Source organism: Lentinula edodes, assembly GCF_021015755.1.
Source record: "Lentinula edodes strain Le(Bin) 0899 ss11 chromosome Unknown C8R40scaffold_8, whole genome shotgun sequence".
Lineage (NCBI taxonomy): Eukaryota > Fungi > Basidiomycota > Agaricomycetes > Agaricales > Omphalotaceae > Lentinula > Lentinula edodes.
In genome coordinates this window covers 695,154-720,751 of record NW_025764314.1, presented here as the reverse complement: position 1 = coordinate 720,751, position 25,598 = coordinate 695,154, and the positions used below count along the sequence as shown (strand labels likewise).

The 25,598-nt window shown below is 45.6% G+C and overlaps 11 protein-coding genes across 11 annotated transcripts; 6 read left to right on the top strand and 5 right to left on the bottom strand.

Annotated features, from left to right (window-relative positions):
• Window positions 1-90: 90 nt before the first annotated feature.
• C8R40DRAFT_1247637 (RIO1 family-domain-containing protein) lies at window positions 91-1,933 on the bottom strand (the record flags this gene model as incomplete). The annotated part of the gene is made up of 4 exons (XM_046233644.1): window positions 91-892; window positions 939-1,222; window positions 1,271-1,689; window positions 1,738-1,933. 4 exons carry the CDS (start codon window positions 1,931-1,933, stop codon window positions 91-93), a joined length of 1,701 nt encoding a protein of 566 aa, XP_046089110.1.
• A 102-nt stretch (window positions 1,934-2,035) lies between these two features.
• On the top strand, window positions 2,036-4,527 carry C8R40DRAFT_1039182 (peptidyl-prolyl cis-trans isomerase; the record flags this gene model as incomplete). The annotated part of the gene is made up of 11 exons (XM_046223809.1): window positions 2,036-2,216; window positions 2,280-2,382; window positions 2,435-2,631; window positions 2,679-2,766; window positions 2,821-2,926; window positions 2,973-3,119; window positions 3,169-3,499; window positions 3,567-3,682; window positions 3,734-3,849; window positions 3,897-4,253; window positions 4,311-4,527. 11 exons carry the CDS (start codon window positions 2,036-2,038, stop codon window positions 4,525-4,527), a joined length of 1,959 nt encoding a protein of 652 aa, XP_046089109.1.
• A 51-nt stretch (window positions 4,528-4,578) lies between these two features.
• Window positions 4,579-5,210, bottom strand: C8R40DRAFT_1168064 (uncharacterized protein; the record flags this gene model as incomplete). The annotated part of the gene is made up of 2 exons (XM_046231132.1): window positions 4,579-5,088; window positions 5,145-5,210. The coding sequence occupies 2 exons, from the start codon at window positions 5,208-5,210 to the stop codon at window positions 4,579-4,581; spliced, it is 576 nt and encodes a 191-aa protein (XP_046089108.1).
• Window positions 5,211-6,561: 1,351 nt separating this feature from the next.
• C8R40DRAFT_880649 (uncharacterized protein) lies at window positions 6,562-8,590 on the top strand. The gene is made up of 11 exons (XM_046236545.1): window positions 6,562-6,930; window positions 6,985-7,183; window positions 7,247-7,339; window positions 7,396-7,492; window positions 7,544-7,597; window positions 7,656-7,788; window positions 7,852-7,978; window positions 8,026-8,087; window positions 8,140-8,177; window positions 8,232-8,307; window positions 8,368-8,590. Exons 1-11 carry the CDS (start codon window positions 6,909-6,911, stop codon window positions 8,448-8,450), a joined length of 984 nt encoding a protein of 327 aa, XP_046089107.1. The 5' UTR covers window positions 6,562-6,908; the 3' UTR covers window positions 8,451-8,590.
• Window positions 8,591-10,186: 1,596 nt separating this feature from the next.
• C8R40DRAFT_1168062 (uncharacterized protein) lies at window positions 10,187-11,399 on the top strand (the record flags this gene model as incomplete). Its single annotated transcript, XM_046231131.1, has 4 exons — window positions 10,187-10,462; window positions 10,512-10,857; window positions 10,922-11,023; window positions 11,074-11,399. The coding sequence occupies 4 exons, from the start codon at window positions 10,187-10,189 to the stop codon at window positions 11,397-11,399; spliced, it is 1,050 nt and encodes a 349-aa protein (XP_046089106.1).
• A 19-nt stretch (window positions 11,400-11,418) lies between these two features.
• Window positions 11,419-12,375, bottom strand: C8R40DRAFT_1159440 (uncharacterized protein; the record flags this gene model as incomplete). Its single annotated transcript, XM_046229878.1, has 3 exons — window positions 11,419-11,985; window positions 12,039-12,298; window positions 12,342-12,375. 3 exons carry the CDS (start codon window positions 12,373-12,375, stop codon window positions 11,419-11,421), a joined length of 861 nt encoding a protein of 286 aa, XP_046089105.1.
• Window positions 12,376-13,532: 1,157 nt separating this feature from the next.
• On the top strand, window positions 13,533-14,647 carry C8R40DRAFT_1168060 (uncharacterized protein; the record flags this gene model as incomplete). The annotated part of the gene is made up of 4 exons (XM_046231130.1): window positions 13,533-13,652; window positions 13,706-13,893; window positions 13,943-14,184; window positions 14,235-14,647. 4 exons carry the CDS (start codon window positions 13,533-13,535, stop codon window positions 14,645-14,647), a joined length of 963 nt encoding a protein of 320 aa, XP_046089104.1.
• A 446-nt stretch (window positions 14,648-15,093) lies between these two features.
• Window positions 15,094-16,882, bottom strand: C8R40DRAFT_1168059 (uncharacterized protein; the record flags this gene model as incomplete). Its single annotated transcript, XM_046231129.1, has 7 exons — window positions 15,094-15,451; window positions 15,506-15,602; window positions 15,653-15,911; window positions 15,966-16,087; window positions 16,137-16,593; window positions 16,659-16,789; window positions 16,849-16,882. The coding sequence occupies 7 exons, from the start codon at window positions 16,880-16,882 to the stop codon at window positions 15,094-15,096; spliced, it is 1,458 nt and encodes a 485-aa protein (XP_046089103.1).
• A 459-nt stretch (window positions 16,883-17,341) lies between these two features.
• On the bottom strand, window positions 17,342-17,742 carry C8R40DRAFT_1093389 (uncharacterized protein). The gene is made up of 2 exons (XM_046227596.1): window positions 17,541-17,742; window positions 17,342-17,490 (listed from the first exon to the last, which is right to left on the bottom strand). The coding sequence occupies exons 1-2, from the start codon at window positions 17,620-17,622 to the stop codon at window positions 17,405-17,407; spliced, it is 168 nt and encodes a 55-aa protein (XP_046089102.1). The 5' UTR covers window positions 17,623-17,742; the 3' UTR covers window positions 17,342-17,404.
• Window positions 17,743-20,245, top strand: C8R40DRAFT_1093387 (uncharacterized protein). Its single transcript, XM_046227595.1, has 5 exons — window positions 17,743-18,035; window positions 18,096-18,400; window positions 18,451-18,514; window positions 18,571-19,272; window positions 19,332-20,245. The coding sequence occupies exons 1-5, from the start codon at window positions 17,811-17,813 to the stop codon at window positions 19,893-19,895; spliced, it is 1,860 nt and encodes a 619-aa protein (XP_046089101.1). The 5' UTR covers window positions 17,743-17,810; the 3' UTR covers window positions 19,896-20,245.
• Window positions 20,246-20,551: 306 nt separating this feature from the next.
• Window positions 20,552-25,186, top strand: C8R40DRAFT_880496 (gamma DNA-directed DNA polymerase). The gene is made up of 3 exons (XM_046236544.1): window positions 20,552-20,852; window positions 20,902-22,427; window positions 22,476-25,186. Exons 1-3 carry the CDS (start codon window positions 20,654-20,656, stop codon window positions 25,032-25,034), a joined length of 4,284 nt encoding a protein of 1,427 aa, XP_046089100.1. The 5' UTR covers window positions 20,552-20,653; the 3' UTR covers window positions 25,035-25,186.
• The last annotated feature ends 412 nt before the right edge of the window (window positions 25,187-25,598 follow it).

Genomic DNA, 25,598 nt, shown 5'->3' with positions numbered 1-25,598 from the left:
CTCTTCTCTTTTGCCTCCGCTTTAACGGCTTTTTTCCTCTCCTACGCAACGATGTGAAGGAATTCAGTAAACTACAAAGCATCCGAGGAATCAACTCGGTGTGAAACCAACCTTTTTTGCTTCCCGGTCCTCATGTCGATGCCCCCGAGGTTTACGTTCCGAGTACACACCCGCGGAATCGGTGTCGTTGTCACTGTCGTCTGACTCTTTATCTGATTCCGAAGCGGAAACGTTTTCAATTTTGTCAACCGCACCACCGGTGCGGCTCATATTGGCACGGGCGCTCCTAGATGACTGCAATCGCTCGGGGTCGTTAGTACTGGATGAGGGGTCTACCAGACCTATGGTCCCTGCGTAAATAAGTTTGGTCCCTTCCCCGCGGTTTACTGCAGCGACGTCCCGCTCAGGATCGAAGAGCTCGTTGAGAGTACGAGGGATGTAAGACTCTTTGAAGACAGAGTCCTCGTGGGCAGCCGATGACTCTAAATCTTCTGAAGCAGCATTCTCTGGATTTAAACCTTCTTCTATCCAGATTCGCAGGATGTCCTCGTCGGACAGCGCTTCGCTGGAACGGGGAAGGTTATCTGTAATGACGAATTCAAATACACGCCTAAGGCCCAAGCACCTAACTCCCAGGCGACCGAAAAATTCCTCGACATTGCTCAAATCTTTACGCAGAAAGTCGAAGGCAGACGGATGATCCTGTTCGACGCTTTGGGAGACATCGATAATCCAGAGATGACCTTCGTGAAACAAGATGTTATATTCAGAAAGATCGGCGTGTACGAGTTTGCACTGCTGAAATATCTTTCGGACGACCAGGATCAGCTCCACATACAGATTGATAGATTCTTCAAGTGTGAGTTGAGCATCCTTCAGTCTCGGAGAGGCCCTGTAATGGATCAATTTCAAGTGAATGTAGGTTGAGCAATACATACCAGCCTTCTTTATCTCCCAGAAAGGTCATCACTAAGACGTTTTCCCTAACCTCAATGGGGTCTGGGCAGCGTACACCAGCAGAGACCAATCGTTTGAGATTCCGCATCTCTTTTTCGGCCCAAAGGCGAACCATTTTACGAGGATTCTTGCGGCTATACCCCCGTCGGAAACGATACTCTCCAGTAACATACTTGTCTCTGTCTTTGAACACAAGGATAGAGGTTTTGTAGATTTTGAGAGCTAAATGATTTGAGTCTGGTGTCAATGCATGATAAACATTAGCCTGATCAATGATTAGCAAAAAGAGCGAGAGAAAAAGATATCAGCCTACCTCTTTTCCAGTACTAACACATCCATTTACTTCGTGAATTAACTCTCGCCCGATCATTTTGAAGAGGATGAGACGAGTTCTGGGATCCAGAACTTGTTCGTTTGTAGCCCTGTCCGACTTGTCCTTCAAATTTGCAGACGCGCTGGGTCCCTTCCGGTTTATACCTACACCCAGAAAGTAAGGCACATCAATTTTCGCTAGCCTCGAGTTATACTTCGATAGGGCTGCTAGCTGATCCGTAGTTTTATCTTTGACTACAGGACTAGATATGGATGCAGTAGTAGTGCCAGATCGGGGATGATTTATTGCAGGTAGAGCGGCGACAGATGTGGACTGATTCAGCGCTGAGATTGCACCTTGTGCATTCCCAGAACGAACGGCTACATGTTGTCGTAGTCTGTTGTACTGTTTGGTGAAGTCTAAGAGCATGAATTAACTACATTCAAAGGAGTAGAAGCATAATCAACCTCGCTCAGCAATCTCCCAGTCTTCGTCCTCTACGCGATCATCCTGGTAGATGTCATCGATGTCTTCATTTTCATATACTTCATCTTCAGAGATATCGTCGCTTTCTTCGAATGAGTCGATGTAGAAGAAGCCTGCGCGGGGATCGGGAACTTCTGGGGCATCGTCAAATTGTCCATCTTGGGTGACTGCAGGCATTATATGCGGAGAAATTTTACATTAGCGCCATCTTAGCGCTTATCTAATCTTTGTGGCAGTGTCGCATCCGTAACTTTGTTATCTACTCGAACTGCGACGACCATGACCGAAACTGACCCCTCCGTCCTTGGAAAACGCGCCCGGAATAACCAAGAAGAGCTCAAAAATGATCATCAAGTAGACTCAAATATGTCTGCTACCTTCGACGATAACGACGACGATGATTTAGGGCCCATGCCCATGCCAGCTGGGGCTGAAGGCGTATCAAAGAAGAAGCGGAAAGGTAAGGCTCGTATTGTATAACCTCACCATAGAGCCTTAATGGATATTAAGAGCTCTTAACTAGTGCTCGCTCATGAAAAACTCTACCTGGATCATCTACCACATACTGAACAATATTATAAGAGTTTCATGCACCGAGATACAATCAACTTCTGCTTGGTCACAAAGTATGTGCCGCATCCTGTTTCCTGTTCGCGTACGATCTTAAACGCCCTATAGAACAGATTTTCTTATCACAACATCTGTGGACGGACAACTGAAACTGTGGAAGAAACAAGATACTGGCATTGAATTTGTCAAACATTATCGTGCGCATCTTGGCCCTATTACTGGCGTCTCAGCAAGTACGGATGGGCAAATGTTGGCCACCGTGTCAGACGATGGGAACGCAAAAGTCTTCGATGTGGTGAACTTTGGTGATTGTTGCCCTTGTCCCAACTACAGTATACTAATTCGTCTATAGACATGATCAACATTATCAAATTGGGATTTACACCTCACGCGTGCTGTTGGGTGCACAAGAGTGGTCAAGGTCAAGGGTTGCTTGCCGTGTAAGCTCAAATACTCATTTTTCAACTTGCTACTAATCCTAATCTTGCTCTTAGATCCGATGCCTCTTGTGGGACCATCCGGCTGTATGATGGTCGAGGAGGTGATGTGCCGCTAGAGACTATTGAGAACATACACCGTTTTCCTGTGCATATCATCACTGTAAGAGTCCTGTCGTAGTTTGACAATACGCTTATATTGGTCATAGTACAGCGACAAGTTCAACACCGTTATAACAGCCGATGAAGGCGGTTTTGTGGAATACTGGCAACCAGAAGAGCCGTTTGGACAGCCTGAGAATATACCTGGGATGTGGTCGTACAAAAGCGAAACTGATTTATACGAGTTCAAAAAGGTTTGTTCTGACTTTTTTCCCTCTTGTATCGCTCATTCGTCGTTGACAGTCTAAATCAACGCCAACTTGTATAACTCTATCACCGAACTCGTCGTCATTTGTGACTTTCTCCCTGCCTGATCGTCAAATCCGGATCTTCTCATTCCTCAGTGGAAAGCTGACCCGAAAATACGACGAGTCACTGACTGCAATTCAAGAGATGCAACAAGCAGGGACAGCAGTCTACAAGGTCGAAGATATGGAATTTGGTCGGCGACTAGCTGCGGAAAGGGAACTTGAACTTCCTGGTCCTGATGGTCGAATTCCTGGCCGTTGGAGCAATGTTGTCTGGGACGAAGGTGGTTCGTTCGTAGTATATGGTTCCCTTCTTGGTATCAAAGGTATGCATGGCCCGTTCCATTTCCCCTGCGCTATCGCCTGCTCATGTGCGGTGCGGGATGAGTCTAGTCGTTAACACTGTCACCAATCGTGTTTCTCGCCTTCTTGGTAAAGATGAGTCAGTAAGGTTTTTAAACCTGAGTTTATACCAAGGTGGTCCATCGAAGAGAACTGCAGCGACTGCGGTAAATCTGTTCCATACGATTTGAAGTTGTTCCGTTCTCAAATCATCACAGGCAATGGCAGCCTCAGCGAATCCCCTCTTGGCCGAACGGCAGTCTCGCGACCCAACTCTGTTCTGTACTGGCTACAAGCGTCAACGATTTTATATATTCAACAGATCGGAGCCCGAGTAAGGCTCCCTTTTTTCATCAATTGGCTCTGCTAAACTTTTGACAGAGATAATAAGTCAGGTGATCGAGATGTGTTCAATGAACGGCCAACCCGTGAAGAACAGAGCATCGCAACTTCTGCTCCTGTTGGGAAAAGTGGACCATCCCCCCTGGCCAACGCGGCGACTATCCACACAACGCTTGGGGATATTCACATGCGTCTTTATCCCACACAAGCCCCCAAGGCAGTGGAAAACTTTGTTGGCCATGCTCGAAGCAGCTACTTCGAGGGCATTATCTTCCATCGGGTTATACCTAAATTCATGATACAAACAGGGGATCCCCTCGGTGATGGCACTGGGGGTACATCGATTTGGGGACGGGAGTTTGAGGATGAGTTTTCTGATGATCTCAAACATGATAGGTATACAATGTCATTTTTCTTGTATATTCGAACCATTTGCTGATGACGTTCATCTAGACCATACACTGTCAGTATGGCCAATGCCGGTCCTGGAACCAACGGATCACAGTTCTTCATTACCACCACTGCAACGCCATGGTTAGACAAAAAACACACGATTTTTGGGCGTGTGCTATCAGGTCTCGAAGTCGTGCATGCGATAGAAAACGTCAAAACTAACAAGGCCGACAAACCTTACGAGGACATCAAGATTATCAATGTTGATGTAGAGTAGCCTAGGGTCTCTTTTGAGTACCCCTGGAGTACCCTGCCAAAATATCTCTAGTTACAGTGCTACCCTGTCTAAAGTCTCAATCGTGTGATGTACAGATATTGTATGAGTGCTCAACATCAACAGCAATGAGTTGGCTATCCGAGAAACAAAACAGGATTGCAAACTCTCCTGTATTGACTGTGGATTCAATTTAGGGCAAGAACGACCCAAATCGGAGGGACATGAAAATTTGAGGACAGAGCGATAATGTCGGTCCTCATCGTTGACAAACGGCCATGCTTTACGTCGTCCAGAGGTGACATCGCCTTGATCTGGCAATGTCAAACGAACCTCGTATATGTCGAGTGTAGCGCTGCTAAGGAAGGGACTGACGACCGTTTCCGAAGGACAGTATGCAACAGGATATTCAAGCAAGACTGCCGCAAAGGGAACAGTCAAATTCGCGAACAGACCCTGCGGGAGAATGATTGTCGATTTTTCCTTCAAGACAGGCGAAGGGTCTTGTAATTGTTGGATTAAATTCTGTACCAGGGCGAAGAGACCTTCCGTGGGCGTAGAAAGCTGATATAGGTTTTGAAAAATAGATTCAAGAGGACGGATGTCGAAATTGCACGTACAATGTCTGGAGGGCTACCCGTAGATACGAAAACAGGATAGGCACTAGTAGGTGGCCAGTTAGACATGCCGCCAGATATGTCTTCAATCGTATATTTTGCCAATAGGACCGAAGCGTTGATAAGAAAAGACTGTTCCGAACGAGGTTCATAAACATGAACGACGTCCTGGAACAGCTTCGATTTCTACTCAGAGACAAAGACATCTTGCGCTCAAACGGGGCTGTTAGCTACGGTATCTAGAATGCTCACCAGCTTAAGGCGATGCAAAAGTGTCGAAAAGCCTCTACATGGGTCCTTTGGGCAGAACGCGTCGACGAGATGGCCTGCTCTAAATGTTTGATCGGGAAAAACAACATTAGTTCCTTCGAGAACTTATATAGGCCGATGATCTGCAAAACTTGGTTCAGGCCTCGAAAGCAGGTTAGAGCAGCTAAAGCGGTTCATAGTAACTATACTATGACTGCTACGGACTGCTTTAACTGCTGTCAAGTACTGTTGTGCCTGTATCTTTGCTCTCGCGAGCATACAGGGTTTGCAGATAGCGAAGTGGGTATATACATATATATATACCCTGCTACACCCGGCTGCAGGGGTATAAACTGCCTCAACAACCAAAGAAGCTGTTCGCGGAGCCAATCAGTCTCCGTAGGATTGCCTTTCGACTTACCGAATGGAAAGTCCTACTAGAGCGAGGTCTACAGCAAAAGACTTGACCCGAGACAACGAGCTGTTCTCTTGAAACAGAAATTTTCGCGATTGAAGCAATTCCTGTTCTATATCTTGAGCCACATTATCAACCGTTGTCCGGCAAATATTCGAGCTAGGCTGCATGATATTGCTGATCTATTTATTTGATTGCAATATGCTCCATTAGTTACAGCCAAGATCGGTTGGTTCAAGGACTGGCTCACAGTGGAATCACCCATGTGAGGTGAGTTCAGTACCCGAAATTTGCGGAGTACTTCCACTTGCAGTAAATCATTATTACAGCGTGTTCGGAAAATGATGACAATCACGAAACTTTTATCAGCCCATAAAATAAAATAAAATCAAAAGGTACGCGTCGGCTACCGAAGAAAATTTGCCCAAACGAGAAAGCACTTGATGTTGTGCTGATTGCTATTGAAAATCATCCCATACCTAATGGCTATATACAAGTAGAGGTTGTTCCTAAAGCTCCAGAAATAATCCCTAGGATGAGCTGAAGTAGTTCCAGACACCCCACACCCCTCCTGGACCTTTGTGCTATCATTGCAGATGCCCTGCTGCATCTTTCCCTGGCTGATCAGGTAAAAATCTCATACAAATGTGCAGTATCCGACGCATAAGCTCGAGTACCTTTTTATTTTATTTTATTTTTTTGAGCGAAAAAAAAATCGCGTCTGTCATCATTTTCCGAACACGCTGTAATTATTACTTACTATGTATGTCTGCATCATGTCACTGAATCGAACGTCCACCACGGACCAATTGTTGCTTGATACCAACTTGATACCAACTTGATACAGACGATGATCTTTGTGAATAACTCTCATATAACGATCCATAACCTGATCAGATCTATGCTTTCTCTCCCTCGGGCTTCAGTCACGGTGTATCTAGGGCTCACGACGTCTGAAATTCTTTAGCGTTCTCATCTTAACGCCCCACCGACCTCAGTCCGTAAACTCTTTCATCAGGGCTGGTCCGTAGTGTTGTTTTTCTTCCGCTATAATACTCTTCCCCGCGGGTCAGAAATCTTGTCTTCTCATCTCACCTGGAGCAATGTCGGTTGGTCTGGTTTCTAGTAAGTGAAAATACCTCATTGAGTCCCCTCCTGAATATTTAATGATTTCCCCAGGAGAAGACCAGCGAGAGTTGGGAACGAGTGCTGTTCCTCTCTTGAATGTGTGGATATATTTCAACCTTGTCTCCAATGTCATTTTACTCCCAATCCTTGTTTTGACGTTCATGTTATCGAAAAGAGTAACGAAGCGGCATCCGTCGCTTATAAACGTTTGCATGACGTGGATTCTCTCTGGAATCTTTTCTCTGTTGCTGTACGTTGATTGTTTTTTATTGGGGAATCCAAGTGGTAGTAGTGGATTGACGAGAATTTGTAGGTTTTTTGGCGGAAGGGCGAAACCGACAGATCCAGATCCAAGTTCGGCACTGTGCATCACCCAAACATCTTTGCTCTATGGTATCCTGCCCATGTAAGGTTCAAGTCCCCAACGAACTGGAGCAGTGGCTAAATCTTCGTGTGATGCAGGTGGTCTGTTGCAGTGTTCATTTTGATGTACTTCATTTTGGGGATAATCAGTGCGGACGGACGAGCTTCCGGCGTGAGCAGAAGTAAAATGACGTTGGTGCGTCTTTGACGAATTCTTCTCTTTGGCCTTTACCCACTGGTTGCTTAGATGCTCGGAGCACCTTACATCGCTCAGTTTTGTTTTTCAATTGCTACCCTCGTAGTGCGTTTGCCACCGTTTTGTTCGTGGATGATGAAATGCTCATTTCCGGTACTTGAAGATATCTTTGAAATATCCCAAGTATGTCACCAGGAAGCACAAAGTTTTCTACTGTGCCCTCAAATATCCCCCTCTTTCCGATGCCATGTCCATATTCACCTTTATCATGTGCTTAGGAATCATCATGATTAAACGTGCGTTCGACGCATGCTCATACAAAACCCGTTCTACTAACCCTCGCACTTGTTCGCGCATAGTCCGAATCTGCGTGTTGTTGTTCAGGAGATGTCGCGGGATGAGACGAAATGGACAATCGATTGTTGTCGATCTACAGCTTCTCGTGAGGGTCATTATATTCGGAGCCTTCGTATTTCTAGGAATGTTGTGAGTGCCCTCCAACCTTTCGAAATTTAATCACTGACAATGTTCAGCGTCGACGTTGTTTCGATGTTCTCTCAACGTAGCATTGCCCCAGATTTGTACGCTGCGACAGGTGATTCTTAGAGAATTGCGATGCTTCATCTAGTGCCTTATGCTTCGATTAGCTGGAACAGTAGTATTCTTGGTCTTTGGGTCGCAAGCAGTACGTAGCTGCTTTCCTGTACCGTATACTCGATGCTTGAGATGTTCATCACAGGACGTCCTTCGTGTTTGGTCCTTTTGGCGAAGAGATGATTCCACCCAGGTTTCACCAACTTCGAGTCGCGGATCAGGTTGGGTTAATCTCGACCTTACGAGTAGCCCCCGGAAGTACGAATTCATAAATGACTCAGATATGCTGCGTTCTCCTATGCCTGCACATATAATCAACCATGTGCATAGACACGACGATATCTCTGCTTCGCCCGGGCCCTAGCAGGCAATAACCCTTTCAAAGGTTCTTCGTGTTACTCTTAGTTTTGCTTCGACCCGTTGATCACCCGTTCATTATCTATCTTGCGCATCTTTCTTGTAGTCTGTCTCTCCTGTCATATCTATTTGCAAATACAGTGACCTAAATGTTGAGAACGATTTGACTGCAACTGATTTCAGTCAAATACAAACCTGAAAGGCATATTCACAGAAACCCGGATGACAATTCGGCGTCTTTTCTTCATGCACCTGGAGCTGTATACTTTAATGCCTCTAAGGATCTGATGTGTTCATTACCAGTAGCCGCTGCTTCCAAAACCGATTGTACGGCATACGTGATAAGAGGGGTGATGGACCAACATGCAACAGATAGCCATGAGTGCCTTAAGAATAGACAGACAGCAGGAGCAACGAAGGCTAAGGAGTACGCAAGCGTAAGAGAAAGTGTCCACTTCCCGAGGTCGATAGTTTCGTTTAGGATTCCTATTGACAAGAAGGAGTTGCGAACTGCGATCGGGTCGAGTAGAAGCATAAGGTTGGCATGGAGAACCAGAGATACAAAAACGAATGGTCGAGGGAGAGGGATAGTCTCATCGGTGGGGTCCAGGTTGGCAAAGTAGATGAGATGCCTGGAATACTGATGAGTTCTCCTAATTCATCAGAGAGCCGTGACGCACAGGAAAGCCGAAGAAAAAACAACAATCACACCTGACGGGAACGCTTTTCCCGGCCGAGAAATATATAGGGAAATGAGAAGAGCAATCGCCGATTTCCCCTCAGTGAATAAAATTCTTTCTCATAAGGAAATAATTAGGTTTTACGGACGGGAAATGAGTAAAATATTAACTGTATTTCCCAATTTAGAAATATAGTATTTTTCATCAGATGAAGATTATCTTTCGCCTTTGATAAAGATTATCTTTCGAATTAGATAAAGATTACCTATTACGAAAGATAAAGATAATCTTTCGCGCTAGATAATTTTTAGATTGCGCGCTAGGGAAATGGAAAATTTCCCGGTTCGCGAAACCAAATAGCTTAGCGCCTCTTAGCGCCCACCCAGACATATGAGTGGCACTCACTCTAGTTGACACAGCTCGACACCCATTGGCACTATCTACAGGTTGCAGAGTTAATGAATCAATAGGTTGGTTTTTGCTGAGTTTTTGGTAGAGGTGGCATGCTTAGCCACTCATGTATGCTGTTGGATTATGGACAAATATATTACAGCGCTTTGGGAGTGCTATATGGCGCGACAAAAATATTTCCACGCTTTGTGAGGGTATAATGGCGCGCACAATTTTGGTGCGCTTACGATATATTTCTATAGGCTTAGCAGCGCGCTTTTAATAAGTCACATCACATGCAAAAGTTTCTCTCTTACAAGATCTGCTGCCAGCTTATAGGCAACTCTTCCTTCAATTCACCTTCTGACATAGGTTCATAAGAATACCCAGTACTGCTCATATTTTTGTATTTTAGACATGAAGTTATAACCCTAATGGGGTGACTAATCAAATTTGAAGCAAATTCGGGTTTAACATTTTACACAGCTCTTCCTCGATGGTTGGGTGCAATTTTCACTCAGAGGATACTGGGGAACGTTGTGCCTGCGACAGCTATGAACTTGATCCCCACTCTGACTCTTTAAAATGCTTCTCATGCGATCATTCTGAGAAGGTGCATTCATATACACTACCATCGTCGACTCAACAAAAACCACTCAAAAAGCCCCAAGTCATGAAACTTCTTCAGTCCTTGGGCAGATCGGGTCAATTCAATGAAGCCAATGAGGAGGCGAATAAAAATCTTATCAGTAAAAAGGCATGCTTCCTGTTATCGCTTCTATGCCTCATCTTACCTTATGTTCAGGCGAAAAAGAATGCAACATCTAGCTTCTCTGCCCAAGTCCGAAAGTCTACTAGTAGTAGAAAAGGCGAATTTCACGATAGCCCTACCGAAAGTACTTTTCCTGTTGCACAAGTCGCTCTTTTCTTTGTTGGCCTTGAGCTCGATGTATGTCACTTTTATTTGTCAGGCTCCAATCGCTTACTCTATTGTATAGGACGATGACTTCCTTGACCTTGCTCACTCTGTTAAGTATAACGAGAATGCCTTCATATGTTTGCGAAAGCTTGGGCTGTATAAAGCAGCACAGGCGAAGTCCGATCTAACTTTCAGTCAAGCGATGGATACTCAACAAATCGAGGAAAGACTTGTAGAGGTTTTAGGTGCCCCAATGGAGTATCTGACACAACTGGGTAGAGAAGAAGGAACCCGTCAGTGGAGACTACTGAAAGTCGAAGGAAAAGGTCTGAAACTCCTTGACGAGGATTCGCCTGATGGCGGAACCCTCTATAAAGCCCGTGGAGCCCTGGGCAAAGCTTGGACCCTTCACTCGGTAATCATCAGTGTGTATTTGTTGTTTTTTAGAATGCCATATTACTCATATCGTATCGCGAATCGTTTCATTAGTTTCGGTGCAACCCCTTCCTGCTCATGTCATGAGGTCAAAATGTCCCGATTGGGAGCGATATGCCAAACGGTTTTTGCGGGAAATCGGTTGGCATGACATAGGTACATTATTCATCCATTTTTCACTGGATAAAGGCTCATGACTGCCAAAGATTTCGATAGTTTATATCCAAGCTCGGGCAAAAAGCGAGCCCATTCTCCTGCTTCAGACGATGAGAGCTCTGAAGATGAATCCACGAGTCAGGCTCCCCCACCTCGAAAAAAGTCACAGAGGCTTTCGGCAAAGAAAGATGTTTCGCCACCTGTTTTTGATATCGCTTGGCATGATAACGATGTTGAGGAAGCTGGGGCTGTTGAGGTCGACAATACTTCGGGAGATGACTATGGATCCCCAAGACCGAGCTCACCAATCCTCGCATCTGTACCTACGAATGTATGGGATCTTAACCGTAAACTCGAGTACTTCACAACAGACTAGCGATTAAAATCAATACAAACTATAAAGTTCTATTCTCTACAATGTGTTCCAGAATATTGAGTCCAAGGGTCCATAAGTGTGCTCGTGGTCGCCATATGAAGTCAGGCAGCTGTACTGAGATTTCTTTTGCACCTTTACGACCAGTCTGAATAATCTCGATGGAGGGATAGTGATTATCTTTCCATTCTTCTGGGCAGATTCCATAACCAACAGGAACGATTCCCTGGGCAACTGCCAGCTGAAGAGCTTCGTTAAAAATTGCCATTTCTTTGTTAGTCAATGGACAGATATGGCGGGGTGTTTTTACTGGTTTGGGAAGGAATTGACGGCTGCTTGCTTGTGCAACATTATCAATCCTTGTGTCGAACCCCTCTACATCTGAGTCGTTATCACCCTCGCTATCACTGCTAGCATTTGATGGGGTTGATTCACCCTCGTCATTGAGATATCCAGCACCTGTATGACCAGGGGGACGCAAAACTTCCGGGCCATCAGTTCCATATAAATGTTCAATTGTGTCGGTATCGAGGCCTTCGCAATCATCCATATAAATACCATGATGTATCATTCCAAGGAACCGCTTGTCCTGTAGTAACAGTGAGTATGAACACAGTATACAGACAGTTGCAGAAACATTACATGGGGGCTCTCATCTGCTCCCTCAGCACCTGATATAGGATGAGTATTCCACTCAGCTTGAAACGTCTGGCAGTCTTCATTAATGAGATCAAGGAAGAGATGGTGAATAAGCCACAGATGATATGGATTTTTTCGCCTAAGACAGTGGATATGTTCAAGCCGGATAAAGAATGCCCGCCATCTGCGCGCAAACTGAGATCCAACCTCAACCCACAGACGCTCAATCCGGGTGTTATGAGTTGATCTACCAGAGTTGATTACTGATGACCAGGTATGATATGATCATAGAGATAGAGAACTCACGATCCCCAGATAAATGAACCACGGTTGAGGCCATTGCGTAAAATGATATATATTGCTACGGCTTTATTTTCCCGACCTCTGTCTCCACGAACGCGCGATGGATGGCCAAAACTGTCGACAGCCTCGAGAAACACTTCAAGAACAGTTGATGACTGGTTATTTGTACTGGCACGCAGCCCAGTAACCTAACAGTGAAAAGGTAAAATCAACTGTATAGATGACCAACAGAGAAGTAAAAACAAACAGTGCGGCAATATCCATCTACAATACCATGAATCACGATACCCCACAAAATGAGTTTATGATGCCCATCGATGTGCCAAAGAGCATTTGGCCGCTTAACAGCATAACTCCGCCTTTTGATCTTTGGCTTTCGGTGCAGTATATTGCCTAACCGGTCAACACGTCGCATAGAATGGAGTACCCGTGTACCTTGAACACGGAAGCTACGGCTACGCAGAAATCCAATAATATAACGTAGACCTGCATTTGGCTTCACACGTCGGTAACACCGGATTAAAGCATCAAGCTCTTGATTTGTAATGCCTGAAAACTTGTAGTATACCCCTGCTTCCTTTAGGCGGCGGGTAAGTGTCCTCGCACTAACTCCAATTCGCGATGCAAGATCGACCAATGTGATCCGCCGTTTGGCATCTACTGCTTCACGCATAAAATCGACATTGATATGTTTCCGTGGACGGCCAGGTTTGCCTGTGTGTTCTTCAGTAACAGGCCCAGGGATAGAAATATGTGAATCCTCGCTATCCAGGTTTTTGATATCAGTATTTGTAGCTTACTATTGATTTCAGCTTACGTTGTGCGTGTAGTTTCCTGTGCATTTGCGAGATCATTAGAAAGTTCGGCAATATGCACAGCACACTCTCTAAACCAGTCTGATGATAGTTCTCTGGCTTCGTCAGAACCCTCCAAGGCAACCAAAAGAGGGACTACTTCGCCAACAACACGTTCAAGATGAATTCGAAGCCGGTTTGGGTCAGCTTCTTGGTGAAGAAGCTCACTTGCATATGTGCAGATGGATAAAATCTGGTCGTAAGCTGCATGGACATTATCAGACCATCTTCCATGAAGGTGAGTCGGATTCACTGGAAGCTGAGGAAGCGAAGTCATGAGCATGTAAGTAAAGAAGTGCTGGGGTGGCTGTGTTGACATCCTTGCCTATAAACCATCACGATGGACATTGATAATGGCCCCATCTCTGGAGATGATTTACCAGAACAAGGGGATAAAAGCCCTGCGGTATATAAACGGCATCCTCTGTATTACTTTGAAGATGCAAATCTATTCCTGAAGGTATGCAAATTTTTAGCAAGTAGCCGTTAAATGATAACCAAATTTTTTCGTAGGCTCAGGATTCGGGATTTATTTATGCTGTCTATAAAGGGATGATGGCCAAGTTTAGCGAAACCTTCGAGGCCTGTTTTACATTTCCCCAACCTCAAGGAAAAGAAGAGGGCACGATCTTTGATAATCCCATCTTGCTACCTATCGATGCTGCAGCATTTGATGTCCTCTGTAGCTTTATCTTTCACCTGTAAGTCATAGCAGCAAGGAACTTGCTATACTTACTCACCCAGTGATAGAGGATGGAAGTCCCAGAGCAACAGGAGCACAGATGAGCTTCTCGCCCTCGGCAGGATTTCTCAGTTTTTACAGTGTCCAGATGCCCTGAAATTTGCAATCGCCGGGCTTAGATTTCACAGCTACGACTTCAATGGAGGCAAGAAAATGTTTTATGCGAGCACATTTGGTGTTCCGAAGTGGGGCTATAGTGCTACTCGGGAGATTTTAACCTCAGTTTATGGGGTCGGAGGTTGTTGCAGTGGTGTGTTATCGGAATTTACCTCCATGAGTAAACTAATATTGCCTTTGTAGAATATTCTATCGATATGAAGATTCATAAACTCCTTCTTGAAGGCGAAAGCAACCTTGTTTGTCAAATTCAACTTCTCGCTCGTGAAATTCCCAACCTTGATGACGATGCTGTATGGTCAAACTGCCCCCAGAAGGATCGCTGTATGAAAGCTCTTATCAAAGGATGGGAAGTTTTGGGACCTGCAATTGGCCAGACTCGGGGTGCGATTCGCCAGGTAAAAGTTCTGGTTTCCATGAAAGTAGAGAGCGAGGCCAGTTTTGCACCTATGAGGCTAAAGTGCAGGGAGGTTTTGTGTACACGAGTTGGACAGGTTGTTGAACGAATCGAGGCATTTGTCAATAATGCTGCTGGGGAGCGAGTCAAGGCCTGCATTGAGCAGGAACATCCTGAGGCTTATGATGTCGAAGACTAGGCTTTCTGTTTACTGTATACAGTATATTCTACCTGATATGATGCACTGTGAGCGTGTATACTGGAAGATATAAGCAGGATCTACTCCTATATAAATTATTTATTACCTGCAATAATAATTACTACATGGCTTAGTGGTTGCAGGCGCCGACTCTGGATTAAGGTCAAGGCCCTCCTGTGATAGCTTGAGCTTCAATGTTCAACCCCCGCAGGTGCCAATATGTTAAACCAACTGCTGTAGAGCTAAAGGTTATAGGGTATAACTAGGTATTAAATGACTATGTATATGTATATTATATGAACTCTGTGATTTTTTACATTGTGACTAAATGGCGCATAATTTTTTTTTGAAACGGGCTTTTTTTCAATATACTTTTCACCCTCTCCATTAGAATCTAACAGCAGTATAAAGTATTCTGGGTTGCAGTCTAAACAGAGTTATGTACTCTAATTATATATGACACCCTCTTCATTAGAATCTGACGGCCTGATAAAGTATTCCCTTTTCCCCTCTTCTGAAAGCTCCCGATACCCATCAATAAGACGGCGCGAAAATGTGACTGCATAACCATAATTACATACACCATAAGATAATGTGGTACCATGTCGCTGGCCAGGTTGAAAAACGATCAGTGTTCCAGGTGCAGATTCAACTACTACACCAAGCTGGACATCAACATAATTTCCCCCAATGTCACAGGGGAGTGCATGAGGACCCTGACGATCAGGATGCATGAGGTCAATAATGCGGTCAGCAATATATGCTGCAGCATATTTACAATAAGTGCGATCCATATGAGTGGGACTGCACATAATAAATAAGGTGAAAACCAGGCGGGTATAATTTACAAAAACTCACGCAGAATATGCCCTATTGATATAAACTTCTGGTGGTGCACGCTCTGTATATGGAAAAAAGTATTCGGTACTGTCAATTTGGAGGGTAAAACCTGATCCTGTGAGGAGTTAATGGAGACATCAGCCAAGAATATTGCTATGCTCTTACCAGGAGCAACATTCCGAGTCTGCAGGAGTGGTAACTCTTCAGCTGCGATATGATCATACATGACCTGAAGGACATCCTGTGGAAGAACAGCCTGTGCAATAGACCATATCAGGGAAGCAGCACCGATGATATCTTCATCGTGATCAACCATCTTTTCCTTGACTAGCTTCTTTGTGAATGAAACAGCAGGTCCAAAAACCCGTGCATGACGGGGGCCCATGTTGAGACCAACCTGGTTCATAGTCCCAACATGGGTCGGCTGGCACAGACTGTATCAGTACAATATATCTAACTGGAGGAAAAAATACAGTACCCGAATATTGCGGCGGAAATTGACAGCAGCATCAACTGCCTCACGGAGAAATTCTGTCAAGCATGGGGAGTATGCACATCCCAAGGCAACACCCCGCATGACAACTGACTGGATAATAAAAGCTAGAAAAAATGAGAAACATATAATTGAGTCGAGTCGGGAATAAATTACCTTTGGGACAGCCTGAGAGGATTATATATGACTTATTGTGATCTAGCCTCAACATGTCATAGTCATCTAAATCAACAACTTTGAGTACTCCATGATTTTCGCTACTGGCATTTTCAGTCATATAAATGTTGGCCTTTATGTCCCGATATTTGGTCGTGCGTTCGCGCCAGATTACTATGAATTTTGGAGCATTGGGCTTCCCATCTAGGACATCTTGGACTGTATATGGATCGGATCGGATACCGAGTTCGGAAACCTCCAATCGAATTTCATAAGAAAAATATTTGCAGGGCAAGTATAACCATACCAATTTCCGCTTCTGGCGGTGTGAAGCTTTTGCTGTATTCTGTGTATTCCGGGCTCGCACATGGCTCAGGAATTGTCGGAGGTGGGTAATGGGTTTTTGATCAGACAGTGAGGACGATACCCGGGTCGCTCGTTTGTAAAAGGTTTCCCACTACATACAATGCTATGTGTTCACTAATAGATCCACAACAAACTGTGAGAGAGAGTAGAACTTACATCGGGTACATTGGAAACCTTGTTTTGTACATCCTTTAGAAGGCCGGCTGCTATATCGGAGTCAAAGTTATCTTCATTCGCCAATTGAGCAAGGATTCTCAGGTTGTGAGAGTCTTGGAGAAAAAGTAAGACTACATAAGGTAGATTCAGTAAGAATTGACCACGAATGAATGGCATAGGACAAATTTACCTGGATCCCTGCCACGATTCTTCCGTCTTCCCATTTACGGTCGCGGGAGGAAAGAAAGAAACAACGTGTCAGGTGATGACGGAGCGCAAGTAGCCGGTCCCGGCGCGGGTTGAAGTGATCGCGCGCGCTTATTAAAAGCGCGCGCCATAGCACTCCCAAAGCGCTGTAATATTTTTGTCCATAATCCAACAGCATACTCATGTCTTTAGGTGGGCGCTAAGAGGCGCTAAGCTATTTGGTTTCGCGAACCGGGAAATTTTCCATTTCCCTAGCGCGCAATCTAAAAATTATCTAGCGCGAAAGATTATCTTTATCTTTCGTAATAGGTAATCTTTATCTAATGCGAAAGATAATCTTTATCAAAGGCGAAAGATAATCTTCATTTGATGAAAAATACTATATTTCTAAATTGGGAAATACAGTTAATATTTTACTCATTTCCCGTCCGTAAAACCTAATTATTTCCTTATGAGAAAGAATTTTATTCACTGAGGGGAAATCGGCGATTGCTCTTCTCATTTCCCTATATATTTCTCGGCCGGGAAAAGCGTTCCCGTCAGGTGTGAATCTGCATCATGAATGTTGATCGCTTATTGGATTTCGCGGTCTCTTCACGAAGACTTTCAATCACTTCTTCCTGCTCTGAAACAGGTGTGATTACCTTCCTGCAGTGGGACCCACTGTTCACTCGCCTTGATCATCTAAGAAGACAGCGCCATCATCAGAATCTTCGCTGGTTACAAACTTGAAGGGCGTTCGACGGCGAAGGTCCATGACAACTCACGTGCAACTTTGTAGCATTGTCACAGCTTGTCACGAAAGGGCGCTTAAGCGCCACGTGGGATACCAAATCGGATTTGCTCAGGGTTATACGCATTTTTGGCGGCTATCTGTACTGCTTCAACTGTTACACGACAGTCGGCGTAAACGTCCTGCTATCATCCTCCCATCTACTAATTAGAATGTCCTCGGAGGCTTCGACCTCCAGGGTATGTGAGACGACAAAGCTGCCCGGATATCGACGCCGTGGTCTCAGGTCTCTTTCAACTCTTTTACAAATACCTTTACTCGGCAGTCGAGCGGAGAACAGATTTAATATTCCGGTAGCAGGAGGCCTGCCAGCAGATATTTTGTACGAAGTCTCTGAGTATCTGTGGTCGTCTGATCTTCTCAGCCTGAGCTTGACTGTGAGTGCAGGTTCTTTCATGCTACGAACCCTTTGCATACTGACTACTTTCTCTTGATAGTCTTCACATGTCAGAGCACTCTTATTGCCGGTCCTATACGACACCGTGGTTCTGAAGTCTAGCCGAGCTTGTAGAACAGCACTCACAATGCTTTTTGAGCGGCCTGACATTTGTCGATATATACGCAAGCTAGCCGTGCGGCCAAACTATTATCTTGCGTGGCCCAAAGCGAATGAACGACTTGACGAGGACTGGGTAGTGGATATGCTTCTCAAAATTGCAGAGAATATGGCTCTACTCCATACCTTCGACTGGGACGGACTCGAGATGCCGAATGATCGATTATGGATTGCATTAAGGAACGAGTGAGTTGCGCTGATTGAGCTGAAGAGGCGTGCTGATACGGAGTTGCCAGATGCCCGCTGTTGAAGACTGTGTATACCAACATTGGCTATCAACCACTGAATCCTGATAGTGATGTACGTCCGCAATTCATAGTCCTATCGGTTCGCGCTCACAAGATACCGTCGGACAGTTATTCGACTTCACAGATCTAACTAGCTTTTCTCTGACCGTCCGGCACAGCCTCGAGGAGACGGATCTGTTCCCCGAACAAGAGTTACTTCCAGAACGGCTCTGGGATATGCTTCTGACCAAGTGCCCCAATATGCAAGATCTTACGCTCAGCTCCTTCTCCTCTTCCACTCGACTCTTAAATGTCGACAGACTTTGCACGGCCGAAGCGAACTGGCCCAAATTGCACTCGCTTACACTGGGCTCTTTCGGTTACAACGACGATTTTGAGCTCAACTCTCCTTCCGATGACGCCGCATTTGGCGCTTTCCTGTCGAAACACACCGAACTAAAGTATCTTCGTCTTTCCTGGAACTTCAAGAGGTGGATGTCACCCGAAACAATCCCACTTTCTCTCGAACCCACCGCTCTACCGCAGTTAAGTACATTCGTCGGTGTTCATCAGCAACTCGCAGTACTTCCTCAACCAGCGCTTTCTTCGATCGAGATCCTGGATCTGACCTGCGAACCATTGTTCGCTGGAAGGTTGGACGGTGTGGGAGGCGTGTGTTCCACGCTAGCAAAACTGAGCGCATTGACAAGTCTGGATCTATGGCTTCATATCCCCGAATTCAAGGACCACAGCACCTTCTTCAAAGGGCTGATGGAAGCATGTCCGAAATTGACAGAGTTACATTTCATGTGTACGACAAGCTTCGGCGTGGTACGTATCACCTTTACATTTCTTTTGTCCTTTTCTCGTTAACTATTTTGTCCCGACAGAAACCTCTCTTGTGCCTCGCGGCTCACCTTCCATTACTTCCACATCTTCGTACCTTTTCGCTCACAAAGGGGCACAAATACGTAGGAGACGATTCAAGCATGTTGCGCACTGTTTTAAGGATCTTACGTGCCAGCACAAAATCGAAATCAGGTATTTCGAGTAATCCGAACCCCGAATTGAGGCAGGTCAATATTCGTTGGGCAAAGGAAAAATGCCCGAATCACTTGAAACAAGAAGGGACGTACGATGTTGTCAGACGATGGAATGCAGACCATACCAGCGTGGTAGTCGCAGTGGAAGTGTATGAAAAGGGGATCACTGCCTTGGGCAAAGTTTTCACGCGGCGGTATCGGTATAACAACTTTTCAACACCTTCAAGATCGTTATCCTCTACCCCGACCACAATATCTACCTCTACCCCTTCCGCTTCCTCTAGTTCTAACGACACCAGTGATGACAGGCGGAGTTCAGGACGTGTGGCTCGAGGGCGGTTCCGAAAGGCTCTGATGCTAATACAAAACAAGAAGAGTAGTTCATTAGTTGATCTCAGTAGGTCTGCTTAATCTTTCCAGCTGTCTTTCAACATGCCATTTTCACATACTGTTCATTTCTTGAATGCCTGTATTGCATTATTATCTCTCCTGCTGTATTTGGTTTCATTGGGATATATGTAGACTCTGATTTACTTCGATTTCTTTCTTTGTTCCAACTAGTGTACGACCATCATGAATCCCTTTCTCAACGTTGCCTGTCCGACATGGCATTGTATCTAGTATCACCTCAATATCTCACGTTCCTTTGTAGTGCTCTATGTACCTGGACTGTTGTATAGTAACTTAATACGTTCTCTGCATCACATTGTTTCGGGAAGTCGGGAGGCCAAAGCTGAATATAGCAACCCTTTTCCAGCTCAACTGCAAGAGTGTGTATCCAAGGCCCGATCAATGGGGACCGGAATGAACAGACTTGAAGATAATCGTCGGGCAAAACACATTGTTGCAAACAGGTGACGGTTACGATGTGGACGCTTGTGTACGAGTGCGGTATAATTTGTTGTTCAGCAGGGTCTGAAACGAGGCAAATGATAGATTGTTATTGAAAAGAATTTTTGGTGCTTGAGCGAGCGCAATAGTAGTAGTACTCGGAAAATGGGATAACCCCTAGCTGATCATTAGTATCGGCTAATAAGTGCGGCACATGATTACCAATTTTCGTTCTGTGATCGTGCAGGACTCGTGAAGACTCGTGAGCTCTGCACCCTATAGCCTGGCCCTCACATATACAGACCACATATGCTCCTTTCTTGATCCATGGTCTCTAGATGTTCTCATCTACCACAAGAATTGGACATTCTCGTTTGTCTAGGTGGTTTCACACTGTCAGGGCCTTGGAAAGTCAGACCCTCAGGCAACGGGATAGTGTGCCGCGACCCTCTGCCAGGCCCCTCACAGCTTTCAAGTACAAGGAGGAAAAGGTTGTCAAAGCGCAAACGAAAGATGACGCGCAGAAGCTCAGGCATGGTGGGTCCTCAGTATATCGTCCATTTCACATCTCACTTACAATTAACAGTCAAAAGAAACGCCGCAGGCGTTCAAATGCTGTCGCGGTCCTTGCACGAACAGATATTTAAAAACTGCACATTTCCTTCACCCCCGAAGACGTACACAAATATATCCCTTGAGCACCTTAAGACGCATGGCTTGGATCCGACCCAGTCCTCGACATTACCCTCTACAGACTTTATCTTGCCTCCTTTACAAGGAAATAATCTCCTCGAACACTTTCACCGTATCGGAGTGTCTTCTTCTCAGCCGTATATTTCATTTGCCAAACAGTTCGCTGAGGCAGAGCTCCCACCTATTCCAGACGATTGGCAGCTACAGGCCGGATGGACTAAGTACCATCATAGCTCAGATGGGTCTGGGTACTGTGAACACGTCGCTTTCCCCTCGCACGATGGTAAATCAGAAATCATGCTCGCTTTTGACGTCGAGACAATGCCGAAATACCATCAATATCCTATCTTAGCATGCGCTGCTTCCCCCAACGCCTGGTATGTTTGGATATCCCCTTGGATCCTCGATTCTTCGTCCAACTCCCCAGAGCATCTCATTCCTCTTGGTCCTCCAGATGTTTCACGTCTAGTCGTCGGGCACAATGTCTCGTACGATCGTGCTCGAATTCAGGAAGAGTATCATCTTGCTGGAACCAAAAATCGCTTTTTGGATACCATGTCGCTCCACGTCGCCATCAAGGGTATTTCATCTCATCAACGGCCTGCATGGGCCAAATATCGGAAAGAAAAGCAAGATGCGATTGAATCTAGAGATGAAGCAATAGAGGCTGTGATACATCTTCTCCATGACGTTGAGCAGCAACTTAAGGGTCTGCGTGAGGCAGTTGCATCTGGCCTTGTAGATGACAGAGGAGAAGTCCAAAAGTTGGTCGATCTGCAGAGTAATTTGGAGGAATCTCTTTCTGGCCTCAAAATTACTCAGTCAGCGTCATCCGATACCAACCAACCAGATCCATTGTTGACCGACGCAGACTTAGATGATGAACCTTCCATTGAAACGAGCCAAAAACGTTGGGAAGATATCACGTCCGGAAATAGCCTCGTTGACGTTGCTAAACTTCATTGTGATATCGATATCTCGAAGGAAATTCGAAACGATTTCATGACAGCCACTCCTCTAGAGATACTAGAAAGTATCAACGACTATATTTCTTATTGCGCAACGGATGTGGGCACTACGCATGCTGTCTATAAGAAAGTACTTCCTGGATTCCTTCAAGCATGTCCCCATCCAGTCAGTTTTGCGGGCGTAGCGACCATGGGTAGTGGATTTTTGCCTGTCAATGAACAATGGGAAGCATACATTGATAGAGCAGAGCGAGTCTGGCAAAATCTGGAGGGAAAAGTTCGTACCGGTCTTGAGAATTTGGCAAGAGCCGCAATTGCGGAGTACAAAGTTACTTCTCCCGATGCTCCAGTCGTCGGTCCATGGCAGGACGATGTGTGGCTGAACCAGATGGATTGGACACCGAAAGTCGCCAGCAAAACTAGAGGTGTATATCCTCCTGGTGAACAACCAGTGCGTCCTACTTTTATTCAGTCTTCCCTATTCTCATTATCATAGAAGATAACCTCTGACTCACTAGTTGACTCATCAGAGCTTGCTACCCCAACAAACACTCCGACAAACACACTACCATCCTGGTACGCCATGCTACTCGCTGATCCGTTTTCCAAGAAGTGTATAGAACGCATACTTCCGCTGCTCCTTGAACTCTCATTTGACGATCACCCATTGCGCTTCACGACGAAAGACAAATGGCACTACTGCCCCTCGGAGGACGCCTCAAAAATTACTTTACTTCCAACCGCTTTGAAGAAAGGACTGAAGACTGGAACTGTTCTAACTCGCTCACATTCTCTTCCTTTACTCCAGGATGGTAGTATGACTTCCTGCGATGTCGATCTTGCTCTGAAACTCAGTCGGGGTGACAAAGGAGATGAAGTCAAGCATGGGGTATTGCGCCTCGCTGAACATGCATATCGGAAAGATCGAGCTGCGACGATACATACCTCTTGGCTTAGCCAGCTCGATTGGTCGCCTGTCGAAATCAATAACGACGGTGTACCTAAAACTAAGCTGAAAAAGCCGAAGGTTCAAAAAGCACCACCTGTATATTGGCCAAAATGGTATTGGGACCTCACTAAACCGAAGAAGGGTATGCCGCCAGGTGCTTTGGACATCACAACGCGAAATCGATACGCCCCTCTTCTTTTAAAGATGTCCTGGCAAGGATTTCCTCTTGTTTTCTCGCGCGAGCATGGGTGGATATTCCGTGTCCCCTTGTCGCCATCATCGGCTGACCCTCCGATAGACTCTGCCATCAGAGAAAGACTGCAACGCTCCTCTCCACTCAGTTTCTATCATTCAGACGACGAGCATCTTGCCAATGCAGCAAGTTACGTATTCTACAAACTTCCGCATAAGGACGGGGAGTCGGCAAACGTCGGCAGCCCCCTCGCGAAATCCTTTCTTAGGTTTGCTATGGATGGCGTTCTCAAAAGTAGTGCTGGAGATGAACTGAAGGAACTGGTAGACGTGGGTGTAAAATGTAGCTACTGGATCAGTGCGCGAGATAGGATCTTGAACCAGATGGTAAAGTGGGATGAAAAGTCCTCCGACATGGGATTCCCTGATATCGCGACAACTCAATCTCCAGAGGAATTCAAAAGTCAGCAGAAGGAGTTGGCAGAAGTGGCTGCGGCACTGGGAGAAGAATTTGTAGAGACGCCTCGAGCGAAAAAGTGGGGCATTATTGTTCCTCAAGTTATCACTATGGGCACCGTCACCCGTCGAGCAATTGAGAGAACCTGGCTCACTGCTAGCAACGCAAAGAAGAATCGAGTAGGCTCCGAGTTAAAAGCCATGGTCCGTGCACCTCCGGGTTATGCCATCGTCGGTGCAGATGTGGACTCTGAAGAGTTATGGATATCGAGTTGCATGGGTGATGCCCAGTTCGGAATGCATGGTGCTACTGCGATCGGCTGGATGACGCTCGAGGGCACGAAATCTGCCGGGACCGATTTGCATTCTAAAACAGCCAGCATTCTCGGTATCTCGAGAGACCAGGCTAAAGTTTTCAATTATTCTCGTATCTACGGTGCAGGCATGCGACATGCGATGCTCTTGTTGCAACAAGGAAACTCCAATATGAGCCAAGAGGAAGCACAGAAACTGGCCGAAAATCTATATGCATCTACGAAAGGAAAGAATACACACAGAAGCGACCTCTTTGGCAAAAAATTCTGGTATGGAGGAACCGAGAGCTATCTCTTCAATAAGCTTGAAGAGATTGCTCTCTCAGACAAACCCCAGACTCCCGCGCTGGGCTGTGGTGTAACGCATGCGTTGCAAAAAGATTGCTTGCCCGCTGGTTTTGGTTCTGATTACATGCCCTCTCGCATCAACTGGGTCGTACAATCCTCTGGCGTCGATTATCTCCACCTCCTTATTGTCTCTATGGACTATCTTATTCAGAAATACGATATCGGTGCTCGATATCTTATCTCCGTCCATGACGAATTGAGATATCTTGTGAAAGAAGAGGACAGATTTAGGGCAGCCCTCGCGTTACAAATCGCTAACCTGTGGACTCGATCTATGTTTGCATACAAGCTTGGACTGGATGATTTACCACAGGGTGTGGCTTTCTTCTCTGCTGTCGACGTAGACGGAGTTCTCCGGAAAGAAGTCGACATGACTTGTGTCACTCCTTCGCAGCCGATACCTATTCCTCCAGGGGAAAGCCTAGACATCGGGGATGTGCTAACACGGACTAATGGAGGCTCGTTATGGGCAGACGGAAAGCCCATGGAATCTAGTAGCGCAGAGACAACCCTTGAAGGAAGCTTAGATGGGTATGTTGAAGCACAGTGTCTCACGCATCGAGCAGACAATGCCGCGTTCCTTCGCGCTCAAGCGACTTCCGATTTGGGTGAAGTGAAACATCTTGCAAAGCAGTTTCAAGGGAAGACATTCGAGGCGAAGCTTAAGTCTGTCCCCGCAGGGAATAGAAACAGGGCATCGAAGCACAGAAAATCAGTACCTGTTGGGGACGGAGAAGGCGTAGACTGGTCTGAAATTGTGGAACGTCTCTTGCGCTCTGGGCGCGAATTAGTTCAGTAACGTATGGTTGGAGATTTTCTTGCAGTAATTAACTTATGTATATTCATCTATTCTAACTGTATTGTATCATACATAGTGCCCTGGCTTTCATTGTACGTTGACGGACCGTTCTCACTAATAGACTGGGTGTGTTGGTCTAAGATGAACTAGCTACGCGGTTTTTCAATATTCACTGCATTCAGTACTCAGTACTCCCTTTTTCTTAAGTATCTGGCGGACATCTGTCTCCACTGGTGCTCAAATTTATGGTAATTGAGGAAGGGAGATGTCATGTGAAGTAGCGCATTGTAGGTCTGGAATCCTAGTCCTGAAACGCTGCTATACATAGCAGTAACACCGATGAAGATTCTTGAGCTGTATTGGAGTATGCATGTTAACAGAATTCATGCTGCATTTGCTGCTGCCAGAGTTTTTCCAATTCGGCGCATGAGGACGCATGTCGATAGACAATGTTTTCACTGGCAGTACTTAGCGTGATACCTGTGATACCGCGATTCGTAAGTGTTGATCAGGGAGGGATTCCTTGTATCGGCCTAGTGCTAATAACGGTATTCATACAGCTTT

Excerpts from the sequence above, each read along its gene's own strand:
- C8R40DRAFT_880649 (XM_046236545.1), top strand. The coding sequence starts at position 6,909 with ATGTCGGTTGGTCTGGTTTCTA. Across the intron at positions 7,598-7,655 it reads TTTCAATTGCTACCCTCGTA|ATATCTTTGAAATATCCCAA; the intron begins GTGCGTTTGCCA and ends CGGTACTTGAAG. Across the intron at positions 7,979-8,025 it reads TTCGTATTTCTAGGAATGTT|CGTCGACGTTGTTTCGATGT; the intron begins GTGAGTGCCCTC and ends GACAATGTTCAG.
- C8R40DRAFT_1093389 (XM_046227596.1), bottom strand. The coding sequence starts at position 17,622 with ATGGACCTTCGCCGTCGAACGCCCTTCAAGTTTGTAACCAGCGAAGAT. Across the intron at positions 17,491-17,540 it reads TGTCTTCTTAGATGATCAAG|AGCAGGAAGAAGTGATTGAA; the intron begins GCGAGTGAACAG and ends CACCTGTTTCAG.
- C8R40DRAFT_1093387 (XM_046227595.1), top strand. The coding sequence starts at position 17,811 with ATGTCCTCGGAGGCTTCGACCTCCAGGGTATGTGAGACGACAAAGCTG. Across the intron at positions 18,036-18,095 it reads TTCTCAGCCTGAGCTTGACT|TCTTCACATGTCAGAGCACT; the intron begins GTGAGTGCAGGT and ends TTCTCTTGATAG. Across the intron at positions 18,515-18,570 it reads CACTGAATCCTGATAGTGAT|TTATTCGACTTCACAGATCT; the intron begins GTACGTCCGCAA and ends ACCGTCGGACAG.
- C8R40DRAFT_880496 (XM_046236544.1), top strand. The coding sequence starts at position 20,654 with ATGTTCTCATCTACCACAAGAATTGGACATTCTCGTTTGTCTAGGTGG. Across the intron at positions 20,853-20,901 it reads CGCGCAGAAGCTCAGGCATG|TCAAAAGAAACGCCGCAGGC; the intron begins GTGGGTCCTCAG and ends TACAATTAACAG. Across the intron at positions 22,428-22,475 it reads ATCCTCCTGGTGAACAACCA|ATAACCTCTGACTCACTAGT; the intron begins GTGCGTCCTACT and ends TTATCATAGAAG.